A 24,105-nucleotide genomic window follows, 5' to 3' on the forward strand; every position below is an offset into this window, starting at 1 on the left:
TGGTAGATAAGACACCCGAGGCTGCACGCCAATTAATCTCAAACATGGCAGCCAACTCAAAATAGTTTGGCACTCGTGGAGACTTCTCAAACAAACGAGTAAATGAGGTAAGTATTTCTAACCTTGAAAATAAAGTTAATGATCTTACTTCTCTTGTGCGTTCTTTGGCTTGTGGAAATGTACAGCAGGTGAAAGTTTGTAGCATGTGCTCCTTACAGGGACATGCTTCGAATATGTGCCCAACAATGTAAGAAGATTACATTGAACATGCTAATGCAGTTGATGGAGAATTCAACGGACAACCCTAGCATAAATATGATCCCTTTTCCAACATGTACAATCCTGGATGGAGAGATCATCCCAACTTACGCTATGGGAACCCACCTCAACAAGGCAATCAAGGCCGACAGTTCCATCTCTATGGATTTGAATCCTAACAGAATTATCAAGCAAGACAACCCCCTCCATTCACAAACTCCAATGTTATGGGGTCGTCATCTAGTGATGATCTTCATGAGATGAAGAAAACTTTGGCTTCTAACACTGTGACCTTGCAACAAAATGTCATGTCTTTTCAACAGGAAACAAGGTCAAGTATTCACAACTTGGAAAAGCAAATGGGGCAAGTAGCTTCAAATGGAGGGAAATTAGAGGCACAAATGAATGGAAATTTACCCACCCAAGCTTTGAATCCAAAAGAGAATGTTAGTGCAATAATGCTGCGAAGTGGGAAAGAACTTGAAAGACAAAGGTCGAAACAGATTGAGATGGAGGAAGAAGAAGAGATAGAAACTGAATTGAGTACAAAGAAGAAACATCCTTCTCCTTCCCAAACTGAAATAACGACCAACACTCCAAAGGTGATTCCTCACTCAATGAATTCCAATTTTAAAACAATTCCATCCTTTCTTGTGAGTTCTTCTAGGTCAAAGAAAGAAGATAAAGAAAAAGAGATTTTAGAGGTTTTCAAGAAAGTAGAACTCAACATTCCTTTGCTTGATGCTATCAAGCAAATTCCCAAGTATGCCAAATTTTTAAAGAAGTTGTGTACTACCAAGAGAGCTTTCAAACTAAAAGGTCATGAAATGGTAAGTATGGGTGAAGTTGTATCTGCTGTTGTTCAAAAGAATATGCCTTTGAAGCAAAAAGACCCAGGTGCGTTTACTATCCCATGTGTTATTGGTAATGCTAGTTTCAAAAGGGCCTTGTGCGATTTCGGTGCATCCATTAGTGTTATGCCCAAACATGTTTATGATTCTCTTAGTCTTGAGCCTTTGAATAAAACTAGCATTGTAATACAACTTGCGAATCATAGTTTAGTTTACCCACTTGGTGTGATAGAAGATGTCCTAGTCAAGATTGATAGTTTGGTCATTCCATGCGACTTTTATATTCTTGATATGGAACATGATTCTTATGATTCATCAAACAGCACTCCTATATTGTTTGGGAGACCATTCTTGAAAACTGCCAATACAAAGATTGATTGTGGTAATGATACTTTGTCTATGAAAGTAGGAGATGAAAAGATTGAATTTAATTTTCATGATGCAATGAAATATCCTTATAGCAATGTTTATTCTATCACATGCTATGACCAAGTTGATAAGTGTGTGCAGCAAGTTTTTTATTTTGATTGTGAGGATGGATTAAGCGTAGCTTTGAGCTATGGCTATGATTTTACCATGATAGAAGAGATGGAGAGGCATATATGTGTTCCCCAAAACATGCATGAATCAGCATTGGCTTTGCAATCGTTGCAAACTGTTCTCCATGGTAATGTCTTTGTTGATTTAGTACTTTCACATAAAAAGATTTTGCCATCTATTTTACAGGCCCCCGAGTTAGAATTGAAACCTTTGCCCGATAATTTGAAGTATGTATTCATTGGCGACAACAATACACTTCCCGTTATTATAGCAACAGGTTTGACAAATACGCAAGAGGAAAAACTTGTGAAGTTGTTGTGTGATCACAAGACGGCCATTGGATAGACTTTAGCCGACATCAAGGGCATTAGTCCCTCAATGTGTATGCATCACATACTATTGGAGGACAATGCAAAACCAACAAGGGAAATGCAAAGGAGGTTGAACCCGCCTATGATGGAGGTAGTGAAAGCTGAAATTTTGAAATTGTTAGATGCAGGTGTCATTTATCTCATCACAGACAGTAAATGGGTGGCGCCAATCCATGTGGTGCCCAAAAAGACCGGAATCACGTTGGTGAAAAACAAAAATGATGAACTCATTCCTACTCGCATCTCAAGTGGATGGAGAATGTGTGTTGATTACAGAAAGCTAAATCTTGCTACACGCAAAGATCATTTCCCATTACCATTCATGGATCAAATGCTTGAACGCCTAGCAGGTAAGTCTTTTTATTGCTTTCTTGATGGACATAGTGGATACAATCAGATTGTTATTAATCCTGATGATCAAGAAAAGACTACATTTACATGTCCATTTGGTACATATGCATATAGGAGAATGCCCTTTGGTCTCTGTAATGCACCCGCAACTTTTCAAAGATGCATGATGAGTATTTTTTCTGACTATGTTGAAAGAATAATTGAGGTTTTCATGGATGATTTCACGGTATATGGTGATTCTTTTGATAAGTTTCTAGAAAATTTATCTTTGATCTTAAAAAGGTGCATTGAAACTAACCTTGTCTTGAACTATGAAAAATGTTATTTTATGGTAGAACAAGGAATAGTTCTTGGGCATGTTGTGTCTTCAAGTGGATTAGAGGTTGATAAAGCTAAAATAGATGTTATTTCATCATTGCCTTACCCCTCATGCGTGAGGGAAATTTGTTCTTTTCTAGGTCATGCAGGTTTCTATCGACGCTTTATCAAAGATTTCTCGAAGATTACAGCACCCTTGTGCAAACTATTAGCCAAAGAAGTGGATTTTGTGTTTGATCAAGCATGTAAAGATGCCCATGATGAGATTAAGAGGCATGTCACATCTGCCCCTATAATCCAACCACCAAACTGGGATGAGCCTTTTGAGATAATGTGTGATGCGAGTGACTATGCAGTAGGCGCTGTGCTTAGGCAAAGAATAGGGAAAATTTTGCATGTTATCGCCTATGCTTCCCGCGTGTTGGACGGAGCGCAATGCAATTACCATACAATTGAAAAGGAACTTTTTGCAGTGGTATTTGCTCTTGAAAAATTCAGGTCATATCTACTTGGTACAAAGTCATTGTTTTTACTGACCATGCAGCTTTAAGGTATCTTTTGAAGAAAAAAGAGTCCAAACCAAGATTGATTAGGTGGATCTTGCTTTTGCAAGAATTTGATCTTGAGATCAAAGACAAAAAAGGTGCCGAAAACCATGTGGCTGATCACTTGAGTCGACTGAGGACCGAGGATATACAAACCGAAACAATAAGAGAAACATTCCCCGATGAACAGTTGTATGTGCTACATTCCTCTACAAGACCATGGTATGCTGATTTGGTGAACTATTTAGTCACCAAAGAATTCCCTCCAGGTTTGTCTACATCCCAAAAGGACAAGTTACGAGCTGATGCTAAATATTATTTTTGGGATACTCCTTACTTGTGGAAATTTTGTGTGGATCAAGTAGTAAGGAGATGTGTACCACAGGATGAATTTCATTCCATTCTCACTTTTTGTCATTCTCATTCTTGTGGTGGGCATTTTGGAGCAAAAAGAACGGTCCATAAGGTACTTGAAAGTGGTTTCTATTGGCCTTCTATTTTTAAAGATGCATATCACTTCTGCAAATCATGTGAGAAATGCCAAAGAACAGGTAATATCAATCATAAGAATCAAATGCCTTCAACGAATATTCTTGTAAGTGAAATTTTTGATGTTTGGGGTATTGATTTTATAGGTCCATTTCCTTCTTCTTTTGGCAATCTTTATATCCTTCTTGTTGTTTATTATGTGTCCAAGTGGATTGAGGTGAAAGCCACACGAACTAACGATGCTAAGGTTGTTTTAGATTTTGTCAGGACTCACATATTTGACATGTTTGGAATCCCTAAAGTTATCATTAGTGATCGTGGCACTCATTTTTGCAATCCTTCAATGGAAGCATTGTTACGCAAATATCATGTGACTCATCGGACTTCCACATCATACCATCCTCAAACGAATGGCCAAGCTGAAATTTCAAATCGAGAAATCAAGTTCATTTTGGAGAAGACAGTGCAACCTAACCGGCGAGATTAGAGTCTACGACTTGGTGATGCACTTTGGGCTTATCAGACTGCTTACAAATCACCTATAGGAATGTCACCTTATAGGATGATTTATGGAAAAGCATGTCATCTACCGGTGGAGCTTGAACACAAAGCTTTTTGGGCCATAAAAAAATGTAACATGGATTATGATGCTGCTGGGATTGCAAGAAAGTTGTAATTGCAAGAGTTGGAAGAGATTCGAAATGATGCTTACGAGAATGCAAGGATTTACAAAGAAAAAACTAAGAGTCTCCATGACCGAATGATTACAAGAAAAGAGTTTAATGTTGGAGACAAAGTCCTTCTTTATCATTCACGTTTGAAACTTTTTCTTGGAAAGTTACGCTCTTGTTGGATTGGACCATTTGTTGTTTCTAATGTTTTTCCTTATGGTGCAGTTAAAATTAGAAGTTTAGAAACCAACAAAGTACTCAAGGTCAATGGGCATCGCTTGAAACCTTTTTATGAAGATTGGACAGCAGAACTCACCGTTTCTGTGGAGTTAGCTGAACCAATCTATGAAGAATGAGCATGCAACATGTCGAGCCAATGACATAAAACAAAAGCGCTTACTGGGAGGCAACCCAACACAAAAAGAAAAAAAAATAGATTTGCTTTCTTTTTCCCTTATCTTTTATTTTTCGCATTTTACTTTATTTTTTTCATTCTCCAATATTCCTTTTCTTTTATTTCAATATTGAGGAAAATGTTGTGTTTTAAGTGTGGGGGTATTGGGAGAATGTTGGTTTTCTAATTTTGGTTTTCTTTGTTATTTTTCAAAAAAAAAATTATGTTTGATCTTTTGAACTCCCATTGGTTTTTAAGAATATGAGTATTATGTATGAGAATTAGTTGAGATAGATAAAGATATAAATCAAATGAATGAGTGTGCATGCAAGTTTTAAGGTTTAATTGGTTTAGGGATTGACTTTGAGAATATACCATGTTGACTTTATAGTGTTGTACCAATGCAAACTTTTGAGCCTTCAACATTATATTCTTTGATTGTGCATTCTTTCAATGATATGTATCTCTAGAACTTGCTTCATATCTTGTTGAGATTACATTCGCATTACATATATACATGAAGATGATAAAGGCATTAGAAATTTTAACCACATGAACCAAAAAGCCAACCTAAAGCAAATTATCCTTAGTAAACCCCTTTTGAGTTTGTTTATCTTTTCTTTGTTTTATCCATGTATAAACCTTAACTTTTTATATGTTTTCCTTTTCCCCTGGCCAAGGATTAGTAGAGCATATACTTGTGATATCTCATGGAATTATGGTTGGAAATTATGTGAAAAGAAAGAAGAAGTGATGCTTGATGAAAAGATGGGCAAAGTTGCCAAAGGTAAAAAAAAGAAAAAAAAAGGAAAAAGAGAAAAAAAAAGGAAAAAAGAAAAAAGTGTTCCTTTATGTTCTTAAGATTTTATGTTGAAAGAGCTTGAAATCAAAAGAAGTTAAGCATTGGTGATTAAAGATGAAAAATTTATGTGCTTTTATGGAATATCTGGAGCTACAGAAGTCCAATTGATGCAAACTCAATTTTGTTGGATTCCTGACTAACAGTACTATAAACACTCAAAAATTCAGCCAACAAAGATGTCATATGAGGGAGATATGATTTTCCAAAATGACAGCTGAATTCTGCCAGCAAACAGGTTTCGTAAAGGAACATGTCCAAATTACATTTCGAAGCATCTAAACCGGCGTCCAAGTTTTTATTTCAGAAATTTAGCTCCTCTAAGTCAAAGCTTGAAGATTTAATGTAAGGCTATTTCTCCTTTTTAGGAAAATAGTTATTGAAGTACTTAAATGTAAATTGTCAACTTAAGAGAGGACTATTTTGTAAAATAGGGACTAGGGTTTCTTAGCATATAAAAAGAAAGCAGAAAAGAGGGATAGCAGAAGGAGGTAGTAGCCAGCCAAAAGGAGAAAAACGCCCCCCTCCTCTAAGAAACTCAAAATTATGCATTCTTCCTTCTTTTTGATTAGTTGTTCAACAAACATGCAAGGCTAAACACTTTTTCTTGGTTGCAAGGACACGAAAACCTTCGGATTTCAAGAACTGTGAGATTTATTTTACCTTTTCTTTTCAGTTTATATGATGAATATGTTTGTTCTCCTATGCTTATTTTTCCTATGATTGTTTATTTTAATTGCTAGAGCGGACTCTAAGTTATTATTGTAGACAATCTAATGCTAAGTTGGATATCAAAACCGGAGTTGTGGTATATGAACTTGTGAAGCAACTGAGTTTAATAATTGTGGCGGATCTACATTATTAATCTTAGGGAGAACATTCAATCAAATCAAACATAGAATGCGGACAGTTATGTTTTCTTGATTAATCAACTTATCTAGTTCTTAAGGCTGCCATTGAATTAAATTACTAGTATGGACACTGTGGTTGTTTGATGGTTAGGGTTAGTTATACGGCGGATCCGTTAACTAACCAATGTTAAGAAGAGATAAATATTCAGAATATAAATTGATGATTCATTTCCATGATCAGTTCTGATTTCTGTAGGTAGATGTGTGCTTGCAACCAAGGTTTGTTCTCTTGATAATTTTCTGATTTTATTAAATTTTGTTAGTTTTCTGTTTTCTTTTGCTTTAGCCTAGATAACGTCCACCCCCCCCCTAAAATTGCATATCATCTAGCATAAAAATCTGACTTGAATCTTCCTCGTGGGATCAACCCCTTGCTTGCTCTATACTATCTTGTGTGTTGTGTTTGAAGCTAGGGTAATTAATTTGTGTGACCGCGACATCGCAACACTAACCAAGCAGAACAACTCTTCCTCAGTAATTTTCTAGCCACCAAGACTGAGATCACACAACTTGGAATTACTTTTCTTTCCCCTTTAAACACTATTCTTTTATCACCTATTCCTTGGATTGTCACCGTCTTGGTGAAACAATCCACTTGTGCCTTATGTTTACTTAGCCAATCCATGCCCAGAATTACATCAAAATTATATAGCTCTAACAACATAAGATCTACCCGCAATTCTAACCCTCCAATATATAGTTTTACCCCTCTATAAATATCATCAATATGTATATTCTCCCCTAGAGATGTACTAACTGTCACTCCTACACCCAAGTTACTAGATAACACATGCGAGTTATTCACAATTCTATAAGATACAAATGAATGACTAGCTCCAGGGTCAATTAAAGCATAAACTTGCATCGTATCTAACTGTAAGGTACCTGCCACCACATCAGGTACAACTCCCACATCCTCGTAGGTCATGTGGTATACCCGACCCTGAGTCCTCCCCTCCTGATTTCTGGGCCTCCCATAAGTAGCACTTGTCCCTGACTGGGTAGGCCTGATAGGACGATTGACTGTCACCGATTGCTGCTGGCTCTGAACCTCAATCCTCTGACCATGGGCTCCCTCGGTAGTTCTACGAGGACAATCCTTCTTCCTATGACTCGTGTCCCCATAATAGTAATAGTCTCTTCCTACATGTGGGCACTCTTTCCATCGATGCCCCTCACCTCTACAAATATAGCATCTCCCCCGGCATCGCAGAGCAATCTCCAGGGTGTCGCTGCTCACACCTTTGACAAAATGGATATACTGGTCCCTTTTGCTCTGTAGAGCCTCCAGCAGTTTTGACTCCCTGTCTAGACTGTCCTCCCCAAGCTCCTCTTCCACTGACCCGTCTAGATCCTCCTAAGCTCCCTCCTGGGATGAAACTCCCGCCCCTTTTCTGGAACTAACTTGATGATTGCTCGCTCTTCTCTTTCTTTGGGAGAGGAGGTCTCCCAGTTAAAAACTCAAAATCTCTCCTCTTAGCTCCAATTACCTAACTCTGCTCGACCACTGGTCTCGGGGTATCCCTCATTACCCTCTCCATACCCTGAGCTGCCCGTACCAATTCCCGCACAGACTGAAACTGCATGGCTATCAATATCATCCTCAGTTCCCGCCTCAGTCCATCACGGAACCTCTCCACCCTGTGGCGCTTTGTGGGAAGGTAGGTGGAGGCAAAAGTTGCTAAGTCCTGAAATCTCCTCTCATACTCCAGAACTGTCTAATCTCCCTACCTCAAATCCAAGAACTCCTGTTCATTCTCCCTCCTATGTTCCTAGGAATAGTACCTCTCCTCAAACTCTTCACGAAAGTCCCTCCATCTCAATACCTCCCCTGATCTCCTCTCTCTAATGGTTTCCCACCAAGAGTGGGCACTATCAACCAATAACTGAGTCACGCAATCCACCCGTAGCTCCTCTAGCACATGCATCTGATTTATAACTCTTTCCACTTTCCTCAGCCAATGCCCAGCAACTTTAGCATCCTCTTCACCACCGTAAGTCATACAACCCATCTCTCTCATACCCCTCACCCATTGCACTATAGTGACTACTCCCCCTGATCTAGGAGCTGTACCGGAGGCTCCCGCTACCATTCCTGCTGCTACAGCTCTCACTATATGTTCCATAAAAGCAGGGTCTAAAAATGGGTTTGATCCAGCTACCGGTTCCATTAGTGGGGGTATATTATCTCCCCCCCGTCTGTCTGATACCTCGGGCATGGACACATCTGCCTGACGGGACAACAAATCATCTCAAAGTCTCACTGACTCACCAGCTTCAGAGTACACTAATGTTGCAGGTATATGAGAGGAGGTGTCTGCCAAGGGATCCCAGTCTGGATCACTTTCATTTTGAAAACTCTAGTCACTTCCCCGAACTGGGGATGGATCAGTCCTGGCTCCTTGCCTTGTTCTCACCATCCTGAAACACATTTCAAAATCATATAATCATTCCTATCCCCGGAATAGCAACCTGGGCTCTGATACCAACTGTAACATCTCCCATTCCGGGATAAAAATAACACTCTCATGTCAACCGAAAACAGAGTAAATTTTTTTTTCTTTCCTTATATATATTCATGGTTTTCATATTAAAATCTACCGAAATTTTAAAGGAGTCCCCCTCTATACCGGAAGGTCCCAAGTTATCGACATGTAACCTGTTTACACTTCTAATAACTCGCATATCATAACTTAATCCTAACCTAATCATCTTGGGTTTCAATTTCCACAATATTCTCACACCTATTACCCACAATATTATGATATACATTATATAACAAAATATTATTATGGAGGGATAAAAAGTAAATACTTAGACATGAAAAATGGTTACATGAACTACAGAGATTAAGTTCATTCAATCAAGTTTAAACATTAATTATACAAATTAAGTTATACAAATATTTTCATGTTTACAAAATATAAGGGTATACCCCCTATAACCTAAATTACAAGAAGGGAATATAAGTTAGGATCTACTCCTGTCGTGCATGTGATGTTCCTGAAACAAAATACATATTATTGAAAGGTGAATATCACATAAAAATAACAACACGAATATCAAACAATTTCAACAGGGTAACATGCATTCATATTTTGTTCACTTCTCCTTTCTGGTTTTCATTAGAATCTCTTCCTTATTCAAACTATTAATAACCGTTCCCTCTTTCACTATTAACCTCCATTCCAGACTTTATAAGATCAAACATGATTATCTTTATTTAACCCATTACCGATACCCCTTTCACTGATATCATCATCATCATCCCATAGGAGTGGATGCAAGGTGATCCCCTTACCCGGGATCCTAACATACACTAAATGTATGCTAGCCAAAACATGGTGATCCCCTTACCCGGGATCCTAACATACACTAAATGTATGGTAGTCCAAATGTGGCGATCTCCTTACCCGGGATCCTAACATACACTAAATGTATGCTAGTTTACGCCTCAAATCACACTTCCCATATTTCATTTGTCAGTGATAATTTCATCACTTAGAAATTCACACAACAACCTTTCCCCTTGAGTACACACATACATTCAGTAATTCACATTTCACATCAGTAATATATATTAAAACATGGAATTTACCTAGAAGGTAAAGGTGTGATTCACCTACCTGCAATAGAAGCTCTACTCGTGCTCCCCTACTGCTACTGTTGCACCACGCCTTTGGTCCCTCCTGCAAATCATAGGTTTATCTCATAAATTTTCCTCACTCAAGGATATGTTATATAATAACCATATCAACAACCAACAAGTCTTTCTTTTAGTCATTTCTTAATATTTTATGTTTTTCTCATTTCACTCATTATTATTGTCGTTCTTTGTCCAACCTCAGTTATCATTCCTTTCTTTATATTTGGACTGTCACTGTCCAACTGTTACTGTCTCGTTTTTGAACTGTTACTGTTTGACCTCTCCTCAGATTTTTAACTATATCTGGAGTTATAGAACTCTGATTCAAGCACAATTAGTGTCTTTGGAAAACTAAGACATGAGGCTACAAGTTCTATGATTTAAGGAGAACCCAGTTCTGCCTCTAAGATAGTCAAAATCGCTCATCAACAAACACTTGGACTGTTACTGTCCAACTGTTACTGTCTCGTTTTTTAACTGTTACTGTCTGACCTCTCCTCAGATTTTTAACTATATCTGGAGTTATAGAACTCAAATCTATAATTTAACATCCAGGCATCGATTCATAATCGACTTTAAAACAACTCATAAGACCATGTTTAGAATATCTTACCCGATACGAATCAAGGTCTCGATCCCTCCTTTTCTTTCTAATGACAGCCGACCCTCCCCTCTTCTCTTCTTGTTTAATTTTTCTTGTTAATCCCTTGCCCACCAGTGTTTATTTTTACCTATAACCCTCAATCTTAGATGGGTTCTTGAAATTTGGTGTTTTTTCTCTTGATCTATAAAAATAGATACCAAAACTCCCTCTCTTCTTTCTTCACGATAGTTGCAGATTTGTTTTTGGTAAGAAGAGTAGTATTTATACTCTATAATTATTCTTATTTGCATTTAGGCCCCATTTTCTTTAAGTGTATTCGTTTTGCCCCCACTTCTTTTTAGTTTAGTTTATTTTCTTTAATTTAATCCAGCCTTGATTATCTCGGGATTTACACGACCCAATCGTCCTGGGTCTCAATCCTACAAACATCATCGTCATCAAAACCATAATATTTATAACATACATTGGATAACAAATATCATTATAGAGGAATAAATGAGATAAATATGTATACATGGACACAATCATATGAAATTCAGAGTTAAGATTATCTATTCAAGTTTAAACATTGATTATACAAATTAAGTTATATACAAGTTGTAATATTACAAAATACAAGGATATACTCCCTAGAACCTAGAATTACAAAAAGTGACATAAGCTAGGATCTACTCCTGTCATGCATGCGATGGTCCTGAAAACAAAATACATATTATTAAAACATGAATATCACAATAAATATAACAACACAAATATCCAACAATTTAAAAAGGCAAACATGCATTCATATTTTATTCACTTCTCCCTTCTGGTTTTCATTGAAAACTCTTTCTCATTCAACTACTAAAAACTGTTTCCTCTTCCATTATCAACCTCCATTCAAGATTTCATAAGATCAACCATAATTATTTCCGCTTAACACATTACCGATACCAGTTTCACTGGTATCATCATCACCCCGTAGGAGTCAATGCAAGGTAACCCTCTTCCCCGGGATCCTAACATACATTAAATGTATGCTAGCCAAATACATGGGGATCCCCTTCCCCGGGATCATAACATACACTAAATATATGCTAGCCAAATACATGGCGACCCCCTTCCCCGAGATCCTAACATACACTAAATGTATGCTAGTCAAAACATGGCGATCCCCTTACCCGGGATCCTAACATACACTAAATGTATGCTAGTCCACGCCCCATATCACACTTCTCATATTTCCGTTGTCAGCGATAATTTCATCACTTGGCAATTCACACAACAACCTTTCACCTTGAATACACATACATTCAGAATATTATCCAAAATATCGACATCATTACGCAAACTTTCCTCCTTTCACATAATATCCAACATTTGGTAATTCACATTTCACATCAATAACATATTAAATCATGGAATTTAACTAGAAAGTATAGGTACGGATCACCTACCTGCAGTAGAAGCTCTACTTGTGCTCCCCTGTTGCTGTTGCACCACTTTGGCGGTCCCTCTTGCAACCACAGGCTTATCTCGTAAATTTTCTTCATTCAAGGATACATTTTATAATAACCATATCAACAACCAATAGGTCTTTCTTTCAATCATTCCTTTATTTATATTTGGACTATTACTGTTTAAATCTCGAACTGTTATTGTTTTGAACCGTTACTCTTTTAAACCGATACTCTTTTGAACTGTTACTCTTTCGAGCCGTTACTGTTTTGAACTGTTACTGTTTTAAACTATTACTTTTTTGAACCATTACTGTCTGCAGAGGTCACATTTCAACCTCCTCTCAGATTTTTAACTCTATCTAGAGTCCTAGGACTCTGTTTCAAGCGAGGTTGGTCACATTGAAAGCTAAGACATGGGGCTACAAGTCTCCTGAAGGAGGAGAATCAAGTTCTGCTCCCAAGACAGTCAAATTTGCTCATCAACAAATCAGACTTACTGCCCTATAACATTTGTCGTGACCCAGTCTCGGTTGGTAACCCATAACTGGAGTTCTATAGCTCCAAATTAAGCAAGACAAATTTCCTTAGTTAGTCAACATTGACACGACCAAAAGATTGATGTCTTCTCCCAAGTGTAGGAGTGTCGAAGTAATAAATAACCCGGCAAGACCGGGGTCGAACCACAGGGAGGTTAATTGTATAAATTATAGTTAACAGCAACACAATAACAACAACAATAATAGTAATAATAATAATAATAATAATAATGAAGAAGAAGAAGAAGAAGAAGTTGATGAGAACTTTGAGATGCAAGATTAACGTAAGGATTAAACAATGATAACAACAAATGTCAAGGTTAGAGGATCCACTAATGGTATTTCAAATAAGTATAGTATAAACTCTTATTATTCAATTGGAAACCACACACAAAGGAGGTTCCAATCAGATTATAAATTGTTAACATGATTACATTAGTTATCTTATTCGAATAATGCTGATACTTGTAAATGTTGTCAGGCATTCATGATTATAACTTATGTTAACAACAAATCAAGTTCCTTTCATAGCTCAGGTGTCGGTTATACCATACAGTATGGGCTATGAAAGTGCCAAGTATTTGTTATACCAAGTGTTATACAACATAAATCTAGATTAACCATTTAACAAGCAAAGTATTAAAAGTGAACAAGATAACAAATATAAAGCATGTTAGTATCCAACATTAAGGTCCATGTTAAGTTTATATTATACTTATTCTTACACCATTAGTGTACCCTTTTCACCTTGACATAATTAACTTAGTTAAACATAATGAAAGAAAGAAACATAAATAAACAAGGAAAGGAAATGAAAAGCATAAGCAAGAAATTAATATAAGCAAAACTTAAGCATTACAAAATATAAAGAGAGAGCAAGAGCATGATCTTGATCTGAAAACCAAGATGCCTAAATACATGGCAAATGCCTCCTTTTATAGGCCAAAATTCGGAACTATTGATTTGTTGACTAATTGATGAGTGAGTGGCCACATCTTGACTTGGTGACAATTCTTATCTTCTTGTCTGCCAAACAAATCATTGATAACGTCATTATTTGAACAGACTTCAATCATGAAAGTTCTAGGGAATTGTCTCATCTTTCCAGGGTAAAAATTTGAGATCATTTGGACTTCTAGAACTCGAGATATGGGCTGAACACTGAACAGTGTCTGGGCTGCAGGACAGATTCGGACTTCTTCGTTGTTGCTACAATTTGGACTTGAAAACGGCCTTATTAAATCTTGGACTCCACATGAAAGTTGTAGGCCTATGTCTTAGCTTTCCATCCATATAAGATGAACCTAAATCCAAGATCTGCAGCTCCAGATATCACCCGATTACCGAACAGTGTTCAAGTTTGGACTACACCAATCATCTCTTTTCTAAGTTTGCCCATCTCTTTGTCCTTTCAATTGCAGTACTTCAACTCATCAATCAATTCTTTCATTTATGTGATAGGCCTGCATTTAAGATGAACATTTACCATAAATTAAAGGTATCTTATATTATTAGATATGTTAGTATAAAACATGCTTTAGTTAAGGAGTTATTGATACTTCAAGTGCAAAATGATGATATAGAACCTTGATAAAAATGCACTTTTAAGTACTAATCAAACATCTAAAACTATAATTTCTATGAAGGAACCTGATCCTAATTCCCTCATCCTCTCATCCGAAATCTCACCGAAAGTTAGGAGATGAGGCTGTCCAGATTCGTCACCCCTTCTATTCACACATAACATTCACAAATTACATTTTCTGGGTACATTATCATGGTTTCATGCCCCCAATCATATACAACACATGAATTAACTTAATTTTAACATCTATTACTTTTTCCCCAATTCAAGTCTAAGAACCCTAATCTATAATTCAACATCAAAGCATCAATTCATAATCAAATTTGAAATGAATTATAAGATCATGTTTAGAACACCTTACCCGGTAAGAATAAAGGTTTCGATCTTTAACCAGTTGAAGATTTTTGACTTTCTTCTTCTTCTTTTTCTAATGACAACCGGCCCTCCTTCTTCTCTTCTTGTTCAAATTTTCTTTTTAATCCCTTGCCCACAAGTGTTTATTCCATCTATAAACCCTTAATCTTGGATGGGTTCTTGAAATTTTGGTGTTTCTCTCTTGATTTTGCAAGAATGGATACAAAAACTCTCTTTTCTTTCTTTTTGGTTGCTGCAGATTTTTGGTGAGGAGAGTATTTATGCTCTATAATTTCTCTTATTTGTACTTATGCCTCATTTCCTTTAAGTGTATTATTTTTGCCCCCACATCTTTTTCTTCTTATAATCAAGTTATACCTCTTTTCATTTCTTATAACTCCACCCCAGAACTTTCTGTTTAGTTTATTTTGTTCAATTAAATCCAACTCTCAATATTACCGGGTTAATTTATAATGTCTCGAATTATTTCGCCCGGAAATTTATATCTAGAAATTTCTAAATTCCTGTTTTTATTTAACCCTATGCATGAATTTCTTCACTTTTATTTCCCATGTAGTTAGTTTGCAATTTAAGCAACCTTTATTTTTCCCGGGGTTTACACTCTACCATGACTTCTTCTTTCCATTTTATTCAATTTTCTTTGTTAGATGTTCTTGAAATTGGCCTCATTTCATTTCTGTTTCCTTGTCCTTTTACTTAATTTCAGTTTCCTTTACAGCTAGCTTAGGTTTTAGGTTAATTTTCTTAGGGTCCTCTTCTTCATTTTTGGTTTTGGGTCTTAATAACAAGAGGAAGGGAGTTTCATGACCCATACCTTTCGAATCTAAGTAAGTTTAGGGAAGGTTTGACAATATTCTTTCTCTTCTCCTGCTGGTTCTCCTCCTCCTTCTTCCTCTCACGTTTTCTAGCCCCCTTTCCCTTCCCTCTAGGCAGTTGTTCAATCTTCTCTTAAGATCTCAACTCTCCCTCACACGTTCACAAGGCACTCTCTGCTGGTTTGGTTGAGGTTTTCGTTGGGAAGGAGGAAGAGAAGAGCAACATGCAGTTGTTGCAAACAACTTTGGGAAGAGGAAGGGTCATCTTCACTCTCCTCCTTGTATTTAAACTCCCCATTAAATGAGATGAGGTGTTTGGGGTTGGTTTAGATGTGTTCTTATCCTTGTTTTGGTCTCTCCAAAATCGGTTTAACCCCTCCGTCCCAGCTTCTTAAGACAATCCGATTTGTTTCCCTAACTTTTAATAAAACTGCGTCGCTGCCTATTCAGAAATCAACAGCAAAAACTGTGTCGCTCCGATTAAAAAATCAGCAGCGACGGTGGAGTTGTTTATTTTAGGTGTTTACATAGTGAACAATTAGATTCAGATTCAGTTGTAAAATGCGCAACTGTCCAGTTTTACGGCAATAGTCATAATTCTCACTCTGACCGTTGGATCGGGATGAAATTTGACGTAGTGTCTTCTGACATGTTTTACTACCTTGGGTTAAACTTTTAAGTCAATCGGAGTTCGGGAAGGCATCGCAATACTGGTCAACAAAGGCTATATGAATTTTGTTATTTACTTCCTTTTGACTTGTAGGCTTCCTATTTGGCTAGGATTCTTTTCCTGCAAGGATGTGGTAGCTGATTTTGGGAATTCCCTAGTCTTGCAAGGATATTTAGGGTGTGTTTAGGAACGCGGTGCAAACCTCGTTCCCTCAAATTTTGATTTTTTTTTCTTCAAATAATTTTTTTTATGTTTTCAGATCATTTTGATGTGCTGATGTCAAAAATGATTTTTAAAAAAATGAAAAAACTTTATTTTGATGCATTTTTAAATGAAAAGCACTTTGAACCGCCACCATTATCATAATCCCAAACACACCAATGGGCAACAACATATTTTCCATGTGTGGTATGGACTCCATATTAATGTGGTATCCTTATGGTGTATGGAAACAATTATTCTATCCTTATTATAGTAGTAATCTATCATTAAATAAGTTTCCAACTCAACTAAGAATACTTTGCAAACAAGGAAACTAAAGAGGAGGCAACTTGAGATTTGATTCTCCTAGCTTATATGGGAGTTCTAAAGGGCATCAAATCTGATACTATCATATTTAGGATATTAAATTCGGATTTGTTATTGTTATTATTATTTTCTTCTTAGTTTAGGGTTTATTTATATTATTTGGGTTTAATTGTAAGTGGGCATCATATAAGTCCACATAAGGGGTTCATTAGGGTTTGTTTCAGTTTAGAGTCAGTATAAATAAAGGTATAACTAGACATATAAGGGTTATGCAAGTTTCAAATTAGTAAACTTCTTTTGCCGCACTTGTTGTGTGTTGGTGGGATAAATTCTCTTTCTTGGTTATCTAAAGAACTGAAAAACAACTTATCATAGAACAACTGACTTCGTGGCGTCATCCTTATACTTCTCATTTGCGAAACAAAATTCATTAGGTGGGGTTTTTCATTTCTAATAGTGTTCATGCCTAGGTACAAGTTATCTTTGTGTCACACTCCTATCAAACCTAATTTACTTGGCTTTCCAGGAATTGGTGTCTTTGCGTGTGGGTTACTTGACCACGTGTTCAAGAGGTTCGCATCATTTGGTATCAGAGCTTGGGTCCATCAATCATGTTATATCTTTTTATTTCTTGTATTTTTTTTTATCTTCCACATCAGTTTTTCTTTGTGTTGTCTTTGTTTCGGGTCTGATCTTGTTTCAAATCAATTTCGATCAGATTGTCTTCTTCCTACGTTATTCTTGATTAGTTGCGTTGAATTGAGTCTTTTGGGATTAAAAACAAAAGGTGTCATATTATTCTTTCTATCCAGAATTTCTTTTTAGAGTAAAAAAATAATAATTTCAAAAAATGTTATTTAGAACAAAGGGGTTTGTTTTGCTTCTGTTTTGCATCCACTTATCAAACCATATTGTAATTGTGTCAAAATTGATATTCTGGTTATTTAGGGTGAAATCGCACAATATATCCATTTTCAACTCATTTGGACATCGTTTGGTTTAGGTTCCAAATTCGGGTTTTAAAGGGGCTGATTCGCATCAGTTTCGCGTCCATATATCAAATCCATTCGGAATTAAATCAAACTTGATATTCTGGTTGTTTAGGATGAATTTGCTCTAAATATCAAATTTCAGACCATTTGGAAGTCGTTTGGTTTAGGGTCTAGATTTGGGTCTAAACTTTTAAGGGATTTGTTATGTCGTCAATTAAAAGTCCATGTAATTTTGGGTCAGTTTTCAGTCCTCAGTGTCTTCTTACTTTCTTTACTATCATTAGCTTTTGTTTTAGTTTCTGATATAAAAAAAATGCAAAGGGAGTATTACCATTATGATTTCATGTATTCTGATGAGGTATTATGGCAAAAGAAGAGGAGGATTCAAAAGAAGAGGTGGTATCAAAGGGAGAGAAATAAAGAGATTAGTGTTCTCAAAAAAGAAACCAAGAGTCTATCCCGTATTCTAGGGGAGATGCCCAACAACTTGATGTGTTAACGACATTAGTCGATGCCCAGCAAGCTTAAGAAAGAGAGGAGCAAAAATGCTGCAATGATGATAGACAAAAGAGAAGGGCTGCTACCTTCATCCAAAGTTGTTGGCGACAATTGTTGACAAGAAAAGGACTCCAAATGCTTTAAAAAGAGGCTAAAAATTTGTCCCTTATCCTTATTAATGATTCGAGGACGAATCATCTTGAAGAGAGAGGGAATGATACGGTCTGGGTAACGAAAAAACAATCAGATTCAGATTTTGACGTAAAATGCGCAACTGTCCAGTTTCACAGCAACAGTCATAATTCTCAATCCGACTGTTGGATCAAGCTGAAATGTATGTGGAGTCTCCTGACATGTTGTCCTACCTTGGGTTAAAATTTCAGGTCAATCGGAGTTTGGGAAGGCATCACAATACTGGTCAACATAGGCTGTACAAATTTTGTTATTTACTTCCTTTTAACTTGTGGACTTCCTATTTGGCTATGATTCGTTTCCTACAAGGATGTGGCAGCTAGTTTTGGGAATTTCCTAGTCTTGCAAGGATATTTAATGGGAAACAACATAGTTTTCATATGTGGTATGGACTCCATATTAATGTGGAATCCTTATGGTGTATGGAAACAATTATTCTATCATTATTATAGTAGAAATCTATCATTAAATAAGTTTTCAACTCAGCTAAGAATACTTTGCAAATAAGGAAACTAAAGAGGAGGCAACTTGAGATTTGATTCTCCTAGCTTATATGAGATTTCTAAAGGGCAACAAATCTGATACTATTATATTTAGGATATTAAATTTGGATTTATTATTGTTATTATTATTTTCTCCTTAGTTTAGGGTTTTTTTATATTATTTGGGTTTAATTGTAAGTGGGCATCATATAAGTCCACATAAAGGATTCATTAGGGTTTGTTTTAGTTTAGAGTCAATATAAATAAAGGTATAATTAGACATGTAAGGGTTACGCAATTTTCAGATCAATAAACTTCTTTTGCCGCACTTGTTATGTCTTGGTGGGATAATCTCCCTTCTTTAGTTCTCTAAAAAACTGAAAAACGACTTATCAAAGAATAACTGACTTCATGGCGTCATCCTTATACTTCTCATTCGTGAATCAATATTCATTGGGTGGGGGTTTCCATTTCCAATAGTGTTAGTGCCTAGGTATAAGTTATCTTTGTTTTACACTCCTATCAAACCTGATTTACTTGGCTTTCTAGAAATTGGTATCTTTGCGCATAGGTTGCTTGACCGCGTGTTCAAGAGGTTCGCATCAACATTTCTTGAACCTTTCAGGTTGCTTTTAAAAATCTTCCTTGAAAATTTCTAAAAATATGTTTATGATATTTATGTATATATACATTTTTCTTGTTTTGAAATATAGATCTCCTCTTTTTTGTCAACTTCTTGAACCCTTTTGTTTATTTGGTTTCTAACCTACTTGAGCCAGCATATAGGTCTTTGCATGGTTTTCACGATGCTTTATAAATTATTGAGATCCATTCCTTGTTTGGTTTCTAACCTGAGCCAGTATATATGTATTTTTTATACATATATACTTTCATCTTTTTTTGTTGATTTTTTTCATTTTTAATAATTTTAAGAAATTTACAATTAATCTGGCATAAAAAGTTGCAATTGAAAAAATTACAAGGATGAAAATTAAAACAAAAATGAAATTATTATGGAATGATACCATGTTTTATTATAAAAAAACTTTTTTAGTATAATTTTTAATTTGGGATAAATTATCTTAACAAAATTTAAAAAAAAAGAAAAGAAAAGAAGAAAAGAAAGAGACATAATTCAAATTTATTTCATATTTTTTTGTTGATTTTTTTTATTTTTAATAATTTTAAGAAATTTACAATTAATCTGGCATAAAAAGTTGCAATTGAAAAAATTACAAGGATGAAAATTAAAACAAAAATGAAATTATTATGGAATGATACCATGTTTTATTATAAAAAAACTTTTTTAGTATAATTTTTAATTTGGGATAAATTATCTTAACAAAATTTAAAAAAAAAAGAAAAGAAAAGAAGAAAAGAAAGAGACATAATTCAAATTTCAAATTCATGCTCCAACGGTCATATGCTTTAGGGTTTTTTCACCCGAACCCCTCAAGACAACTATATAGCCACAGCTCTTCACTCTCAAAAGCAACCACAGAAACTGCACCAGCACCTGCTCCAGCTTTCGCAGCCAAAGCAAAGCAAAAACATCTTGTTTTTCGTTTTCATTATCAATTCAAAGATGGATTTCCACAGTCTTTCGAGGAAAGAGCTCCAAGATCTATGCAAGAAGAACAAGATCCCTGCTAACATGACCAATATCGCCATGGCCGATGCCCTCAAAGTTCTTGACAAGGTACGAACGAAATATAATCTTTTCTTTGAAATGATTAACCAACCATTTAATATTCTTGCCTGTATTCAATGAAATTAAGATTTAATCTTCCGGATCCAATTTTCTATCAATGAACGAGCAGCCTTTCTTGAAATATTCAATAAAATCCGTTGATATTTTCTTGATTTTATTGCCATGGATTAGTCTCATGCAGACCGATTGGCCACTTTGAGTGAACCATTGAAAAAAAATATTATGTTATACTATTAGATATTTGTGCAATTATTTTGGTTGTCAAATAATTTTGAATACTGCATTTCAATATATATATATATATATATTGGTTTCTAGCGACCACACAGAAGAAATCTAATCAAATATTTAGTAAAATGATGCCATTTATATTTCACAGAAATCAAAGAATGCTTTAACAAATTAATTTTTTTATCAAGCCCAGTACCCAGTTGAATTATCATGTAATTTTTCCTTTAGTCCACAACCCCTTTAATCTTATTATTAGTTCACAAATTGAAAGGAAACTGTAGGAATTCAAACCTTTAAATAGTTTTTCTGTCTCCAAAAAATTTACTTAATTTTTTCAGGTGGAAGGACGTGAGGAGTTCACCAATGTGCCCGAACCCGATCCACAGCAATCCCCAGAGAAAGCTATAAGTGGATCACCAGAAGTTCCTCAAACTTCTGTTAGAACCTTGACTCGAAGAAAGCCCCTTCGTATTGAGCCTGAAAGCTCAAAACCCTTGACTCGTACTCGATGCACAACAAGAGGAACAGTTGTCGGGGAGGGTGATCAAGAGAATAAAACTGCAAATCTCTCAGAGACTCCAATAATGCTAGCCAGGCGAATAAGGACTTCAACAGCTTCTGCTCGCCACAAAATGGAGAGTAAATCGATGGAAAGTGTTGAGAATCAAGAGAAAAACAATGTGCCGAAGACACCAGCAGCACGGAGTAGCCGGAGGAGGGCTCCAGCAGTTTCAGCTCGGGGGAAATTAGAGGCTCAGAACGAAGAAAAATCTGTTCAGAGGGTGTACAGCACGAGGCATTCAGTGAGGTTGTTGGAGAAGGGTATGGAAGGATTGGGCTTAAAGGAGAAAGAGAGGGTTAGGCCATTGAAGATGGATGGATTGTGCTGGGAAATTGAGGATGTTGAAACGAAGGATGAGACTGGTAAGTACTTTTGTTTTACGTGTGTGATTGCACTATATATATATATATATATATATAAGTTAAAAGCTGTTCATTTGAATCTGTGGTGGTCTGGTCAGAGTTAGAACTGAACAAATTGAATGCAATACAAAAACAAGAAACAAGGAGTTAGAACTGAACTTCGACTAGAAACTATTTTGCTGGATTTTGGTTTCCTTTGAGCCTTAACATCAGTCATCATGTGATACAGGAGATGATTTGCTTACAAAATCCGAAAAGAGTTTTAAGAAAACCATTGATGCAGAAGCGGTGGCATGCCAAAACCTTGATCATTTACCGGAGGAGAGAAGGGAAATCAAGCGTGAAATTCAAGAAGAGAGCAACAATGACGAGTATGAAGTGGAAGATTGCAATGCAAAACAGGAAATAGGCCAGAAAGGTGTTTATTCTGAAGTCGTTTCATTGGATAATGAAAGTGAAATGAACAACGAACTTGAAGAGAATGACATGAGAAATGACTATGAAATGGATCGTTACAATCCAAAATCGGAAGGCTTAAATGGACAGGATGAATCAAATCCTATTATAGTTGAAAGATCAGAGAAGGCATTACCGGCGACTCAGGAACTGATTTACAACAACGGTAATCTGACTTTATATTTCTTCAATATAAAAACATCCGTTCATCTCTTATTAACAATTTTGATGTTGATGGTCATTTTTTTGTTCTATGCTTCTTTGAACTTTCTTAAATGGTAAGAGTCTTGCAGGACGACTAAATGTTTTGTTAATTTATTGTCAGATTCACCAACCGTAGTATCTGAATTTGTGGAAGATAAGCGGCATGACAATAATGACCTCCAATCAAACTTTGCAATTGTGGGTGAGTCTGTTAGCAATCAATCAGATGAAGCTAAAGAAAATGGAAATGCAGAAAGAGTTCTTGAAGATGCTAGCAACCAGATGTCAGAAAGCATACATGAAACTGAAAGTCTCCAGTCATTAATCGGGTCTTTTTCAACCAATCACTTTGTCACTGGTAATCTTGTGGCACCCTCCAAGGATATCTCAGTTGAGTATAATGATGAAGCACTTGTTGAAATCGATGTGATGGAAGCTGGAGAACTTGACTTGATATCCCACGAATGCCACCCATCTTGGGTTTCACGTGAGACTCCAGGATCCATAAATCAGATTACTTCTTCCTGTACTCTGGCATCTGATAATGCCTCAAGTGAAATCCCTTTGCATAAGGTTCACGAGCATAGCAGTTCAGAGACTTCGATTCATATTACTGTAATGTCACCAGAAAAATTCGCCCTGGCGGCAGCTCCAGCAGTGGGCTCTCCAACTTCCAAAAGGGAAATTTATCAACCCTGGGTTGCTGGTGGCGCAATGTCAGGTCAAACAACATGCTTATTACCCTTCGCAGCTGACACTCTTCAAGGTCAGTTTCCTCGTCCAAGTGAGTTGACACCAAGGAAATCTTATGCATCAGAAATTAACAAGGAGAGCATTGACGACAATGGAAAAAAAGTGGAACCTAAGAAAGAAAATGCATATAATAAGACCATTGATGAGAAGATATCGGATGAATTAAGCCTAAGGCAGCTGAGGAAGATGATGAGAGAAAAACTACAGATAGCCAACAACAAGTACAGTGGAGAATATAATGACACAAAGGTTCTCTCCTAATTTATTTATTTTTCAAGAATTTTCAAGCTCGCCTACCATTCGTGCTTATGTGGGGCCATGTCCATTGTTAAATGTTCAACAACAGGACAAGACTGGCCCAGACACACTGCCTCATGAGAGAATTGTAAGCAGGATGCTGAATCAGAGAACTGAGCAGATATAGATGTTGGACAGACGGAGCATATATATACATGGTCGCATGGCGAGACGAGACTGAGACTGCTTTGTTCTTCAATGGGATGATTCAAAATCATATAGCTTTCTTGTCTTAGAATTTTTTGTGGGATTTTAAATATGAATATAATGATTATAATTGCAAAAGGCTATGGTGCCATGTAGTGGATTTTTGTCCGGTTATGGTATTTTTAATAAAGAGCTAAACTTTTATTCATAATAAATTAGTTATATCTTATTAGTGAGTTGACCATGTCAAACCCCATTTAGCCAACATATTTAAACACTTTTATTGTCACTTGATATATTAAAATAATAAAATTCATTAATAAAAAATAAAAAGGTTATTTGACAATTGCTAGGTAAAGTTATCACCTTTGCCATATTATACTTGCAAGGTTATTTGACCTTTGCGCTAAACTACACATCACATGTAAGGTTATTTGACCATTGCAATTAATTGATGACTCT

General features: G+C 36.2%; 1 protein-coding gene across 1 annotated transcript; it reads left to right on the forward strand.

The window, feature by feature from the left end:
- Nucleotides 1-20,421: 20,421 nt before the first annotated feature.
- Nucleotides 20,422-23,852, forward strand: LOC112325357 (uncharacterized). The gene is made up of 5 exons (XM_052449348.1): nt 20,422-20,619; nt 21,201-21,786; nt 22,016-22,408; nt 22,568-23,448; nt 23,546-23,852. Exons 1-5 carry the CDS (start codon nt 20,506-20,508, stop codon nt 23,621-23,623), a joined length of 2,052 nt encoding a protein of 683 aa, XP_052305308.1. The 5' UTR covers nt 20,422-20,505; the 3' UTR covers nt 23,624-23,852.
- The last annotated feature ends 253 nt before the right edge of the window (nt 23,853-24,105 follow it).

This window comes from Populus trichocarpa, chromosome 19 (assembly GCF_000002775.5).
Source record: "Populus trichocarpa isolate Nisqually-1 chromosome 19, P.trichocarpa_v4.1, whole genome shotgun sequence".
Classification (NCBI taxonomy): Eukaryota; Viridiplantae; Streptophyta; class Magnoliopsida; order Malpighiales; family Salicaceae; genus Populus; species Populus trichocarpa.

What these genes read in the sequence shown, in the direction of transcription:
- LOC112325357 (XM_052449348.1), top strand. Translation starts at nt 20,506, where the DNA reads ATGGATTTCCACAGTCTTTCGAGGAAAGAGCTCCAAGATCTATGCAAG. An exon ending in CCCTCAAAGTTCTTGACAAG is followed by an intron (nt 20,620 to 21,200) that starts GTACGAACGAAA and finishes TAATTTTTTCAG; the next exon opens with GTGGAAGGACGTGAGGAGTT. An exon ending in GAGAATATAATGACACAAAG is followed by an intron (nt 23,449 to 23,545) that starts GTTCTCTCCTAA and finishes GTTCAACAACAG; the next exon opens with GACAAGACTGGCCCAGACAC.